Consider the following 14,141-nt stretch of genomic DNA (forward strand, 5'->3'; position numbering starts at 1 on the left):
AGTGGGAAAACATAGAGCTGGTATGAACATGTTATTAATGGTTGGTGTAAACATGGTGGGCTAAGGTCCATACTGTACCTCAAAACTAAAAATGAATTGGCCCTTTGCCATTTGCAAGGAAAATTTAGACTTCCCTATGTTTTTTTCCTAGTCGTGCGGCACAGTGGTGCAGTGGTATAGTTGCTGCCTTACAGTCGGGTCAATCCTGATTGCTGTCTGTACAGACTTTACAAATTCTCCTTGTTACCGCGTGGGTTTTCCACGTGTGGTCAGGTTTCCTCCCACACTCCAAAGACGTACAAACCTTTCCTCCCACAATCCAAAGACGTACAGGTTTGTAGGTTAATTGGCTTCTGTAAATTACCCCTAGTGTGTATGATAGAACTAGTGTATGGGTGATTGCTGATCAGAGCGGACTCGGTGGATCGAAGGGTCTATTTCCATGCTGTATCTCTAAAGTCTAAAGTCCCCCTGCAACTCCACCCCACGCACTTTCTTCTGTGACTGTGGCTTACCCTCTCCCCAGAGATTGCCCTTTGCTGCCCACCAATGACCCCCTGCTCTCCAGGCTTATATACCTGCCCACCAAATAGATGTTTTTTCTTGCCCGTACAAAGTGCACAGTTGACCAAGGACATCAACCTAGGTGTTTTGGAAGGTAAAATTGCCGCCATTGGCAGTCTTCTCATCCATAGCTCGCTGCTATTTAGAATTAAGGCTTTTGTGGCATTTCGGCACAAGACTTCAATCAGCAAGAGTAAGGGTTACCAGCATGGAACATGGACGTGGCTTCTGGACATTTTTGTCAAACGTGGTCGTAGTTTGGTGTCAGCAGGTTGTGCCCATGAGAGAGAGCCAAGCAAGCTCAATCCGATACTTTCTATACTACTCAACAGCTCACAGCTCTGATCATTGAACTTCACCACTTGAGGAGAGCTTATCAAACAATCTCGCAAAGCACAGATTGTCCTCAAGATATTTTATCAGCTGATTGGATCAACCGGGTACGTTTAATTAAGGTCAGTAAGCTATATTAAATAAAAGTGTCAGATTCAACTTCACCATCAATAACATGAAGTCATTAATTCTGAATGATTTGTATTTTGAAATGACGGTGTGACATTAGTGTGCAAACAATGAGCTCCTTTGAATTATTTTCTTTTATCCACTAACTTAAGCTGCAGTTAACTATGTTGTTGCCTCCATGAAGATGACCCAGTAATTCAGACAGTTAGGAGGTGACAGAAACTTTAGACATTAGAGATATAGTGCAGAAAGAGGCCCTACGACCCACTGAGTCCTCACCGTCCCGCGACCACCCCGTACCCAACACTATCCTACACACTAGGGACAATCTTACGATTTTTTACAGAAGTCAATTAAACTACAAACCTGCTCATCTTTGGAGTGTGGGAGGAAACCGGAGCACCCAGAGAAAACCCACGTGGTCACAGGGAGAATGTACAAACTCTGTACAGACAGCACCCACAGTCAGGATCGAACCTGGATCTCTGGCAGACTAAGGCAACAACTCTATCGCTGTGCCACTGTGCCGCCCTACACTTCTTGCTATGGAGGTGATAAAAAAAACACCAGTTATCATGAAGTGTGCAAAGTAACAAACTGTTTTTAAAAATCTGGTTGTTTATCCTCTAATGGGTTGCAGGCATTACTATAAAAATCTGTATTTAATGTCCATTCCTAATTGTCCCAGAGGAGGTGAATCATCTTCCATGCCTGCTACAGTCCTTATGCAATTTATTATGGTGAGGTTTGTACAACTGGTTGACTTATTACTTTATTGCAGAGGATAATTAAGAATCACTACTTAGCTGTAGATTTAGAATCACAATTAGGCCTGAGTGCATAAGAGGGGCAGATTTCCTTCTTTGGAAGATGTTACTGGATGAGGTAGGTTTGAGAACTGTCCATTAGTTTCATGCTCACCAATGGGAGATCTGAATTTATGGATTATCTATCATTGCGATAGATTTATGGATTATTATCATCTGAGGGGAGAAGCGCCGGCACCAAGATCGAGCGAACGCGCGGACAGGCAGATGTAAACAAAGATCATAGAGCGGCATAGGTGGCATTTCGAGACACTATCTTCAGTACTGTCTATATCTCTTGTTCCCCTTTCCCCTGACTCAGTCTGAAGAAGGGTCTCGACCCGAAATGTCACCTACAAAGATCTTTGGTCACCTATTCCGTTCTCTGATCGTTGTTTTTGTCCGTCCGTCTGTCCGCGCGTTCGCTTGCCCTTGGTGCCGGCGCTTCTCCCCTCAAACTCCGCCAAACAAACAAACACACACACACACACACAGCATGTCCGGCAGATCGGTGCGGGCCGAGACCAGGAGCAATGCAAAGGATGACATCAAATGGATCATGGCAGCTATCGAGAAAGTACGGAAATGGTAAGGGGGAAATTTTTTTTTAAACGAAGGAAATAGATGTTTAACACAAAAAGGGGGGGAGGGGGCAGCGATCGCTCTGTGTCCGTGTCGGAGGGAGGGGGGGTGAGGATGGTTTGAGTTCCTCTTTCCCCCGACTCAGTCTGAAGACGGGTCTCGACCCGAAATGTCACCTATTCCTTTTGTCCAGAAATGCCGCCCGACCCGCTGCATTTAGTGTCTATCCTTTAATCTCTCAGCCTAATATAGCAGAATCTCCCTGAATTAGCTTGACGTCATGACGTCACGGAAATAGCGCTGAAGATTACCCATGACCATACTATGGCTTTTTAGCGGAGGGGACCATCTTGCTCGCTATAAGATTTTTGCTGCAGGGTATCGAGCAGACACAAGTAAGTGCCTCATCAATGATGGGAGAGGGGAACCCCCCGTTCCCTAAAGAATGAGGACATATCGGATGTTCTAGTATGGAACACATCATCTTGGGCGCAGATGCGGCGTAGACGGAGGAATTGGGAGTAGGGGATAGAGCCTTTGCAGGAAGCAAGGTGGGAAGAAGTGTAGTCAAGATAGTTGTGGGAGTCAGTCGGTTTGTAATAGACGTCAGTCAATAGTCTATGGTGAAGTTGATGAAGTACATGAGTTCTACATGGGTGCAGGAGGTAGCTCCGATGCAGTCATCAATGTAATGGAGATAGAGTTCGGGGATAGGGCCAGTGTATGCCTGGAACAGGGAATGTTCAACGTACCCTACAAAGTGGCAGGCATAGCTGGGGCCCATGCGTGTGCCCATAGCTATGCCTTGGACGTGGAGGAAGTGGGAGTAGTCAAAGGAGAAGTTGTTGTGTCCTAGGTACCTCACATGCCCTTCGTCTCTTTAATGACTTCCGCTTTCCTAGCCCCCACTCCCTCATCTTTACTATGAACATTCAGTAACTCTACACCAACCCCCACCAGGAAGGCCTTAAAGCCCTCCTTTTCTTCCTCAACTGCAGAACCATCCAATTTCTCTCTACTTACACTAAGCGGAGTAGAGTGGGCAGAAGCAGGCAGAAACAATGGGTCTGCCAGGGCAGTTGTGTTTGTGAATTTTGGGGAGAAGGTAAAAACGGGCTGCGTGGATCTGGGAAACAATAAAGTTGGATGATAATTTGTCCCATAGATGATGGGTTCTGCATTGTGTTGTGGCAGAGGAGTCTTTCCCGCCAGTTGGGGGCGGTACAGTGGCGCAGCTGTAGTTGCTGTCTTACAGCGCCAGAGACCCGGGTTCGATCCTGACTACAGGTGCTGTCTGTACGGAGTTTGTGCATTCTTCCTGTGACTGCGTGGGTTTTCTACGAGTGCTCTGGTTTCCTCCAACATTCCGAAGACATGTGAGTTTGTTGGTTGATTGGCTTCTGTAAAATTGTCCCTAGTGTGTGTAGGATAGTGTTAGAGTATAGGGTGATTGCTGGTCGGCGCAGACTCAGTGGGCCAAAGGGCATGTTAAATTTGTATTGATTGTGTGTTTTTGTCATTTTTTAATTATATGTATGACTGCAGGGAAACAACATTTCGTTCAGACCGAAAGATCTGAATGACAATAAACGAATCTAATCTAATCTAATCTAATCTAATGTTTCCACACTCTATCTCTAAAATCTAAAGTCTAAAGTGAAATCCATTTCTAATCCAGAGATTCCTGCACTTTTTGCAAGGATAACTGGCAGACCATAGTGCAGAGTGTAAAGACATGTTGATCAAAATAGAGACAACAAAGAGACCAAAGAGTGCCATGTGAACAATAGGAGACAGAGGGGCCCAAATTCCTTTGTTTCCCAAGCTGGGTGAGATCCTTGTGATTGTACAACAGAACAAAGAGACCGAGGACCAAATATATTTCTCTGAGGACCATAAATTCAAGAGTGTTTATTGTCATGTGTCCCAGATAGGACAATGAAATTCTTGCTTTGCTTTCAGCACAACAGAATATTGTAAGCATAAATAATACAGAACAGATCAGTGTGTCCATATACCATTGAATATATATATATATATACACACACACACATAAATAAGCATATAAAGTGCAGAATCAACTGAGAAATCGGCAGCCACCAATCTGTGCTTGTATCTTAGCTTACTTGTCAGAACTGTATGAATTTCAGGCTGTGCCAATCCCCAAGATAAAGTGTGGAAACACTATGAGAGCTGAGAGCTGACCACGACTGTTTGTGGGGTGAAGAGGACAATTCTTGATCCTTGCCACTCTACAGAAGAAAAAACCTAGAACATTTTGGTATTTCTTTGAGTGGCCTCCATATGACCATTTTAAGACATGAAGGCAGACTGCCGAGTTCCACACCTCAAGTCCTGACCATGATTTAAACTTTCTGGCCAGAAATGGTTGTGGATTCTGCTTCAATCACCATGGTGAACAAAGAAGGACTTTTAGGAAGATGGCATGGCACTACAGATTCAACATTATACTCAACATTAAATCTATAATTTGTTTTAGTTAATTCTGGTACTACATTAATCTTAAATTCAGCTCTCACACGGATTATCAGTCTCCCTTCCAAGGTGCATGCCTGCTGTATTAATACAATGGGACATTCTGTGCTAGATCTATCTGAAGAAGTGTGGATATGAGAGACACAACATCACCAGTTTATATTTTTTATTTGACAGAACTCTATTCAAAAGATTAAAACCCAGCAACTGAATTTAAACCTCCTGAAAAAAGAAAACGAGGAGTTAATGGAAAAGTTGGAATGGGAATCACTGCAAAATATGGATGCAAAACTGTTGGCATTAAATGAGAACGTTCAAGCCAAGATTGAAAAGGTAGGCAAACAGTTTGAACCTAGAGTTGATAGCTGGCAGAATTTATTGTGGTAGCAATTGTGTATGGGCCAGGTCATTTCTATCAAGCTTCGGAAACCACACGATAATAGGTCAGAGGAGGGATAAAAAATTAATAGAACTATTTAAAGATCTACTCCCCTTTTCCTTGGGCTGATCCACGGTTTCACACTCGCTCTGTGGCTTCTGAGGAAACCAATGAGCCCAATTTGGCATCTGCAGTTTCTTCCACAAATGGGGTCGGAGGTGGCCAGAGCTGACGATCGGATGGTTTGTGAGGTGGTGCGCACCAGATATTTAGTCAGAACTTCTGTGTATTCCCGTTGCATGGAATTGTGGTTTTCAATATCACTCTGTGCATTTAGTTTAGCTTAGATTAGTTTATTGTCATGTGTACCGAGGTACAGTGAAAAGCTTTTTTGTTGTGTGCTATCCAGTCAGCGAAAAAACTATATAAGATTCCAATCAAGTCGTCCACAGTGTACAGATACAGGATAAAGGGAATAATGTTTAGTGCAAGATAAAGTTCAGTAAAGTCCAATTAAAGACAGTTCAAAGGTCTTCAATGAGATAGTGGTAGTTCGTCATGTTCCTTCTCTACTAAGTAGTATGGATAAGAATTGCTCAGTCAGCGTCAAAGTTGCAATTTTTAAAGAAAAAAATAGAGGTGCATTTTCAAAGTAGGTTTTGAGAACTTGTGGATCTTTTGCGTTGTTCCCCTGATAATTTCATCCCATGACAGAACTCAGAAGAGTAGGCTAGTTTTGGGACTCGATTTTTCAACTGCATTCGCATGTTCTAGCATCTTTTGGGGATGGATGTAACCTCTCTAAGTCATGCAGAAAACTCAACCCTGTTTTGAATTCAAATACAATCTCCTTTTGCATTCAACAACCTCTTAACTAAAGTCTGTTTGAGACCACCCTTCTCAGTTAAAGCTGCTCTGAAGATTGAAGCGACCACAAAGGTAATGTGTTGAACAACCAGTAATAGACAAGTGCAGGTCTGCTCCTCCGAGTCCCATAAGGAGAGTCTTTGTCTCTGACCTGGACTCCTATATTAAAACATACTTGCCTCCCTTCCTTCATACCTGGTTTCCTACCTGGTTTCCTACCTGGTCTCCTAGCTCCCACCATGTTGGCAGGAGTGAAATGAGAGCATGGCCAGGGCAGTGTGGGTCTGTGATGATGCTGGCTGGCTTTATTAGGCTGTTCTTCCTCTAGACCCCACCAATGGTGGAGAGATCAGTATCCATGATGGACCGGGGAGTGTCCATTATTTTTTGTAATCTCCTTCGTTCCTGGACATTCAAGTTGCCAAACCAGGCCGTGATGCAACAAGACAATATGTTCTCTACCACACATTGAAGTTCAAGAGATTGTTCTCAACATACCGGATCTCCTCAATGTTCTAAGGAAGTAGAGTTTCTTAGTTGCATTGATGTTCTGGGCCCAGGACAGATCTTCGGACATATGCAAGCCCAGGAACCAGGCAGATATAGAAACATAGAAACATAGAAAATAGGTGCAGGAGTAGGCCATTCGGCCCTTCGAGCCTGCACCGCCATTCAATATGATCATGGCTAATCATCCAACTCAGTATCCCATCCCTGCCTTCTCTCCATACCCGCTGATCCCTTTAGCCACAAGGGCCACATCTAACTCCCTCTTAAATATAGCCAATCAACTGGCCTCAACTACCTTCTGTGGCAGAGAATTCCACAGATTCACCACTCTCTGTGTAAAAAATGATTTTCTCATCTCGGTCCTAAAAGACTTCCCTCTTATCCTTAAACTGTGACCCCTAGTTCTGGACTTCCCCAACATCGGGAATAATCTTCCTACATCTAGCCTGTCCAACCCCTTAAGAATTTTGTAAGTTTCTATAAGATCCCCCCTCAATCTTCTAAATTCTAGCGTGTACAAGCCGAGTCTATCCAGTCTTTCTTCATATGAAAGTCCTGCCATCCCAGGAATCAGTCTGGTGAACCTTCTCTGTACTCCCTCTATGGCAAGAATGTCTTTCCTCAGATTAGGAGACCAAAACTGTACGCAATACTCCAGGTGTGGTCTCACCAAGACCCTGTACAACTGCAGTAGAACCTCCCTGCTCTTATACTCAAATCCTTTTGCTATGAATGCTAACATACCATTTGCTTTCTTCACTGCCTGCTACACCTGCCTACTTTCAATGACTGGTGTACCATGACACCCAGGTCTCGTTGCATCTCCCCTTTTCCTAATCGGCCACCATTCAGATAACAGTCTACTTTCCTGTTTTTGCCACCAAAGTGGATAACCTCACATTTATCCACATTATACAGCATCTGCCATGCATTTGCCCACTCACCCAACCTATCCAAGTCACCTTGCAGCCTCCTAGCATCCTCCTCACAGCTAACACTGCCCCCACATCCTCCTCACAGCTAACACTGATCCCTATATGATAGGGGCATTTAAAAGGTTAAAAGGTTAACATGGATATGCAGGGAATGGAGGGATATTGATTATGGGCAGGTAGAGATTAGTTTAACTGTGCATCAAGTTTGGCAAGGACATTATGTGCCATGGGGCCTGTTCCTGATCTGTTCCTGTGCTGTTCTACGTTCTTAATCTCCTGTTCTTTTTCCCTTCCAAGAATGCATTCAGTTAACCTTAAAATAATATTTCAGCCCAAACTTTATTGACACTTGGACTTCTGATGTAATTCCTGATTGTAACTCTTTGCAGGGGGGAACACATCCTTCACCCACCACAAGTAACAAAGGGTTCTTTCACCTTTTGTTCAATGACTGTACATTGAATATCTATAAATGTCATTTGGGATGTGGGAGTTGGCATTTTGCCTATAATGAATATGTTTTCAGTTCATCCCATTTTGGCCCATCTCCAGAATCTTCATACTATCCGAAACTTAACCAGCAGTGTGGGTTTGTATGACTGCTGTTGTTATTTTAACTTGTTGATCTCACTCAGGGAAGCTGAATGCATTCAATGTGGACTAATACAATACACGTTGTTTAAATATTTCCATCTGCTGTCATATTTATGAAAATTAAGCAAAGTTTTGCTGATGTTATAAAGTGGAATGGGACAATCAATATTGGCACAGAATCTGAATCTGATTGCATATTCATAGTATAGTACTTTAATGCTGTCACATGGTATTTTACCAACAATACGCTGTTGCAGAACTTCCTAGTTGAATTCTTCTAAAAGGCAACATTGTTGGTCATTGGCATCAAACAATGCTGGTGACCACAGTGAAGTAGTTGGTACCAGGAAGAGTGCTCCAACTGAATTGGTAGACGTGACTTGAATCTAAATATTGCCTCGCATTCAGTTAAACAGTCTCACGCTGGGACTGTGGATGGAGAGAATCCTGTCTGATGAAGTGAGCTATTTACAATATATAGTCTGTAATAAAGCCAATTAGAAATTCAGCAGAAATTGCTTGTGTAATTGTTATTCAATCAGTTATTTTCTTTCTTTTATTTTTCTGTGGGAAGTGGACACACTATCAGCCAGGAATTGTTATCTGTTTCCCAATTACTATTGAGGGTAGTTCAGTCTTGCATTGTTAGGGATTGTAGTCTCTCAGTCACAGTTTTGTTTAGAAATACAGCATTGAAACAGGCCCTTCGGCCCACTGAGTCCACGCCAACCAGCAATCACCCCGTACACTAGATCTATCGTACACACTAGGGACAATTTTACAATTTACAGAAGTCAATTAACCTACAAACCTGCACGTCTTTGGAGTATGCGAGGAATCCGGAGCGCCCAGTGAAAGTCCACGCGGTTATAGGGAGAATGTACAAACGCAATACAGACAGCACCCAGAGTCAGGATCGAACCCAGGTCTCTGGCACTGTAAGGCAATAACTCTACCGCTGTGCAACTGTCCTGCCCTGCAGTACCGCAGTGTTCCCTCTCTGCACAATATCAGTGAACTAAATCGGTTTCTACATCAAAACAATAGCTTTATAATCAATGCTAAATGCAAAGTTATTAAATCGCTCAAAATTAAATGTCCACCCTGCCTTGGTGGGATTTGAACTCAAGTCTATAGACCGTTAGTCAATGCCTCTGGATGTTAATCTAATGGTTATACTACTTTTGCACTTCACTGTACAGAGATCTGTGACTAACTCCTCCCTCACCTGGAATATGACCAGTGTTATCACACCAGGTGGATGAGATGAACAGCAGAGATCCATGCTAGAAAAAACCTGAAATACACGAGGAAAGAAAGTTATGAAGACAAAAAAGTTGGCAGATTCTGGAATCTGTAGCAACACACATAATTCTGGAAGAACTCAGTGGGTCAACCACCATCTACAGAGGCAAAAGGTGTATGTTTTGGGTCACAAGCCTGTATCAGGACTGAGGAATGGGAAAAGTTTACAGTATGTAGGAACCTTTTCCACTGCTATACACTGGCAATCTTCCCTGCTCCATTTCCATTCCGTGATGCAGGTTCCTAATCTGAAACATCGACTTGCACCGTTTGCCTTCATTGATGCTGCTTGACCCGCTGAGTTCTTGCAATGCTTTGTTTGTTGTTGAGGACAAAAGGATGTGCTGGTAGACTGCAGGAATGGAGATCAGAGATGATTCTTACAGAGACCGAGAAGCTCAAATGGCCATTCTCCTTCAACACAAAAATTGGCCATGGAATCAGTGGGTCGTTCAGCCCATTTCTATACTGCATGAAAGATCTTTAGTTTAGTTCAGAGGTACAGTGCGAAAACAGACCCTTCCACCCACCAAGTCCACGCCGAACACTGGTACCCGAGTTCTATGTTATCCGAGTTTTGCATCCTACAAACATGGGGCAATTTACAGAGGCCAATTAACCTACAAACCTACACGTCTCTTCCACCCCCATCTACAGTCAGTCTGAAAAAGGTCCCGACCCGAAACTTCTCCTATCCATATTCGGCAGAAATTCTACCACTACGCCACTATGCACGCCATCTTCTTTGTAAGAAGGTCAAAGGGTATTGTTGTGCTGAATTAACCCATGCATGTTACTGAACATTAGCCTTGCATTCTATTTTTTAGTCTGGTGCTTTCTTTAAGCTTTAAATCTGATAGCAATATGCTAGATCATATTCAACCCGAATTGCAAAGCTTCAAAACTGAGACATTTCAAAGGTTCAAAGGTCAGTTTATTGTCACATGTACCAATTGAGGTACAGTGAAACTCGAATTACCATACAGCCATACTAAAAAAAAAAGCAACAAGACACACAACTACATAAAAGTCAACATAAACATCCACAGCAGATTCCCCACGTTCCTCACTGGGATGGAAAGCAATAAAGTCCAATCTTCTTCCCCTTAGTTCTCCCTCGGTCAGGGCAGTCAAACCATCCGCAGACGGAGCGATCGAATCTCCCGCAGTAAGGGTGATCGAAGCCCCTGCGTCGAGGCGATCGAAGCCCCCGCGGTGGGGTGATCGAAGCCCCCGCGTTGGGGCGGTCGATGCTCCTGCGGTTTGGAGCTCCCGTAGTCGGTCTCCAATCAGGGACCGTCAGCTCCACGATGTTAAGTCCCGCAGGCTCCCCCAGTTGGAGCTCCCGAAGTCGGACTCCAGCAAAGGCCACCAACTCCTTGATGTTAGGCTGCAGGACGGAGATACGATACGGGAAAAAAATGACGACTCTGTCGAGGTAAGAGATTAAAAAAAGTTCACCCAACCCCCCCCCCCACACCTCACATAAAACATGCTAAAGAACATTGAAACATATATTTAACACATACTAAAAAACAACAAGGGACAAACAGACTGTTGGCGAGGCAGCCATTGCTGGTGCCACCTGGTGGCTAAAGCCCTTTCATACATTCCCATTGAAACTCATTGTTCTAGCATTGTAATTCTACCAATTAATTTTATGCCCTCAATATATTCTCTCCAAAGCGTCCACCTAAATAGGAGTTTAAAAACCTTTATCTCTGTTATAGAATCATAGGTTCATAGAGTCATTTTGCATGGATATTGGCCCCTTAGCCTAACTTGTTCACACTGAACAAGATGTCCTTCCATGTTACTCCATATCTCACTAAATCTTTCCTAGCTATGTACCTGTCCAAATGTCCTTTAAATGCCGTTATTGTACCTGCCTCAACCACTTCCTTCGGCAGCCCATTCCATATATGTATCACCCCCTGTGTGAAAAAGTAGCCTCATGTGTTCCTATTACATTCTTACCCTCTCACCTTAAAACTATACCCATTGGTTCTTGATTCCCTAACCCTGGGTAAAGATGGAATGCATTCACCCTGTCTGTCCCCCTTAAGATTTATTGCACCTCTTTAAGATCACCCTTAAGTTTCCTGCACTCCAAGGAACAAAGTCTCAGCCTGCCTATTCTTTCCTTAAAACTTAGTCGTACGAGTCCTGGCAACACCCTCGTAAATATTTTCTGAGCTCTTTCCAGCTTAAGGGCATCTTTCTTATAACCGAGTGACAAATAATGCTCACAAATCTCCATGTGCAGCCTCACCAATATCTTGTATTGTACTTTGATTCATTTTGTTTAGTAGATTATTGCAAACCATTCTCACACTTGTTAAAGAAGGAACTGCAGATGCTGGTTTAAACCGAAGATAGACTGAAGAAGCGTCACCCATTACTTCTCTCCAGAGACGCTGCCTGTCCCGCTAAGTTACTCCAGCTTTTTGTGTCTATCTCACACTTGTTCATCTTTATTGGCAATCGACAAAGAAAATCCCCAGAAAAATCTCATTTTTGATTTTAAACTGAATAACTAAATGTCCATTTGCTACACAGCTACCTGAACCAATCTCTAAGGTGGTTCCTGGAAGTAGTATTATCAGTGGTGTAAGTGCCATTATTCAAATGAGAAAGATGTTCACATTTCATGAATCTTAATAACTTGCTTTACTATTAATTGAAAACTTCTGATGTAGACACAACTATAGCAGAACTGACACAAAATCCTCTTGTTATATTGGAATAATTAAATGTTATTGTTGTTTTCCTTTTGATTTTTGTGGTAGTTTGAAGATTTCCAGTTGATAATTTCATAATGTTGACAATCTGTTGTGATCTGCAGACAATACAACCTTGCACTTGAAACCTCAGACACAGAAAGATTCCCAGGTTGTGAAACAAACGGACAATATTGCAAGAAGATTGGGAACAAAAGCTTCAGAACCTTATGTGGTCCCAAAATGGCTCTACCCATTTGCGGAGGAGAAAATGGCCATTGGAGATGTACTGTAAGCCATCCATCAAATGCAACGTTGGTCTGACCCATATCTCACGGATAATGCAGGTTCACTAAATGTTGCCCAATCAATATTGTTTAGTAAAACAAAGGAAACGTGAGTTAGGGTGCTGTCAATTCCTGTGGGACTTGAGTTGAATCCAGGCCAGACTGATGTGACAAAGATTTCAGAGCTCTGGCATTAATGAGGGCCTTGCAAGAACTGCCTTGCAAGAATTTAGATCAAGTAGACTAGGCGAATACAAGTCACAGCTGAAAGCCACGGGCAGTTTACTTACTTAGTCAGATCAGGTTGTACTAAATGACAATGAGATACAATGGGACACGAGAATGAAGTAGGAGCAAGAGTAGGTCTTGACAACAATGCAGAGGAAGCTTTTCTCTGGGTTGTTTTGAATTCCAACTAATCTGTATGTTTGATCCAAAATCTAAACTAAACGTATCCTTTCCATCAATGGTGGTAAATCCACACCTTGATTTAAAGTTTCATAATGTCAGGTTCCTGCGCCAGTGATTGAATGGCCAGTTTGACATTCTAAACATTTCAAAATCTCTATCCTCTTTTCTGTCAACATCAGAGAAATCAGACTAATTGTTTAATTAAAAATGATATTTTAGAATCCGTGCAAAATACTAAGATGCTGCCTCACCCGCTGAGTTACTCCAGTACCCGGTGTCTTCTTCTGTAAACCAGCACCCACAGTTCCTTGTTTCTACCCCCAACCCCCACCCCCCCCACCCCCCGTGCCCCACCTGGATTTGTACCTATTTTGTCTCCGTCTCAATCCTTCCCTATCCACCTATATTTCTTTTTCCAGCTTCCCAATTCATAACTCTTCACTCATTTCATCTCACGCATGTCTTTCCATCTCTGGCCTTTGTCCAACCATCTGTCCATCAAATAACCCTCCTCACCTCTGTCAGCCTATTACTTGCCAGACTTTGTTGTGCTCTTCCTTTCCTCCTGCATTCTTTCCACCCCCATCTACAGTCAGTCCGAGAAAGGTCCCGACACGAAACTTTGCCGATCCATATTCCCGTCAAATGCTCTCTGACCCGTTTGTGGAAAACAAATGTTAGTTTAGTTTAGAGATACAGCATGGAAACAGGCCCTTTGGCCCACCAGGTCCACGCCATGCATTGATCACCCATTCACACTAGTTCTATGTTATCCCACTTTTTCATCCACTCCCGACACATTAGGAACAATTTACAGAGGCCAATTAACATGCAAACCCGCACGTCTTTGGGATGTGGGAGGAAAACCAGAGCGTCTGGAGGAAACCATGCGGTCACAGGGAGAATGTGCACAATCCACACAGATAGCATCCGAGGTCAGGATCGAACCTGGTTCTCTGGTGCTATGAGGTGGCAGCTCTACCAGCTGCACCACTGTGCTGCCTCCAAACTACTTAAGAAGAAGAAGAAGAAGAAGCCCATTTGTTTATCCTGGTCAGTACATTACCTGGGCAACTAGTTTCTTTCCAGAAGTCCCAGTGATGCCTATGCTGGTACAGGGATGGTTAGCTATAGTCATAGACAGAGAGAGAGAGAGAACTAAGACTGGAATCCTCCGACCAATGATGGGAAATTAATGGAGAATTAATCATGGTTTTGAAATT

At 43.2% G+C, this 14,141-nt stretch overlaps 1 protein-coding gene across 1 annotated transcript in view; it reads left to right on the top strand.

The window, feature by feature from the left end:
• LOC116978206 overlaps window positions 1-13,172 on the top strand; it is a 32,030-nt gene extending 18,858 nt beyond the window's left edge. The window contains exons 10-12 of the mRNA XM_033029224.1: window positions 897-1,019; window positions 5,088-5,243; window positions 12,346-13,172. Of these exons, the coding sequence (XP_032885115.1) occupies window positions 897-1,019; window positions 5,088-5,243; window positions 12,346-12,366 (300 nt within the window). The 3' untranslated portion in view covers window positions 12,367-13,172. The remainder of the gene's footprint in view (window positions 1-896; window positions 1,020-5,087; window positions 5,244-12,345) is intronic.
• Window positions 13,173-14,141: the final 969 nt, after the last annotated feature.

Source organism: Amblyraja radiata, chromosome 1 (assembly GCF_010909765.2).
Source record: "Amblyraja radiata isolate CabotCenter1 chromosome 1, sAmbRad1.1.pri, whole genome shotgun sequence".
Classification (NCBI taxonomy): Eukaryota; Metazoa; Chordata; class Chondrichthyes; order Rajiformes; family Rajidae; genus Amblyraja; species Amblyraja radiata.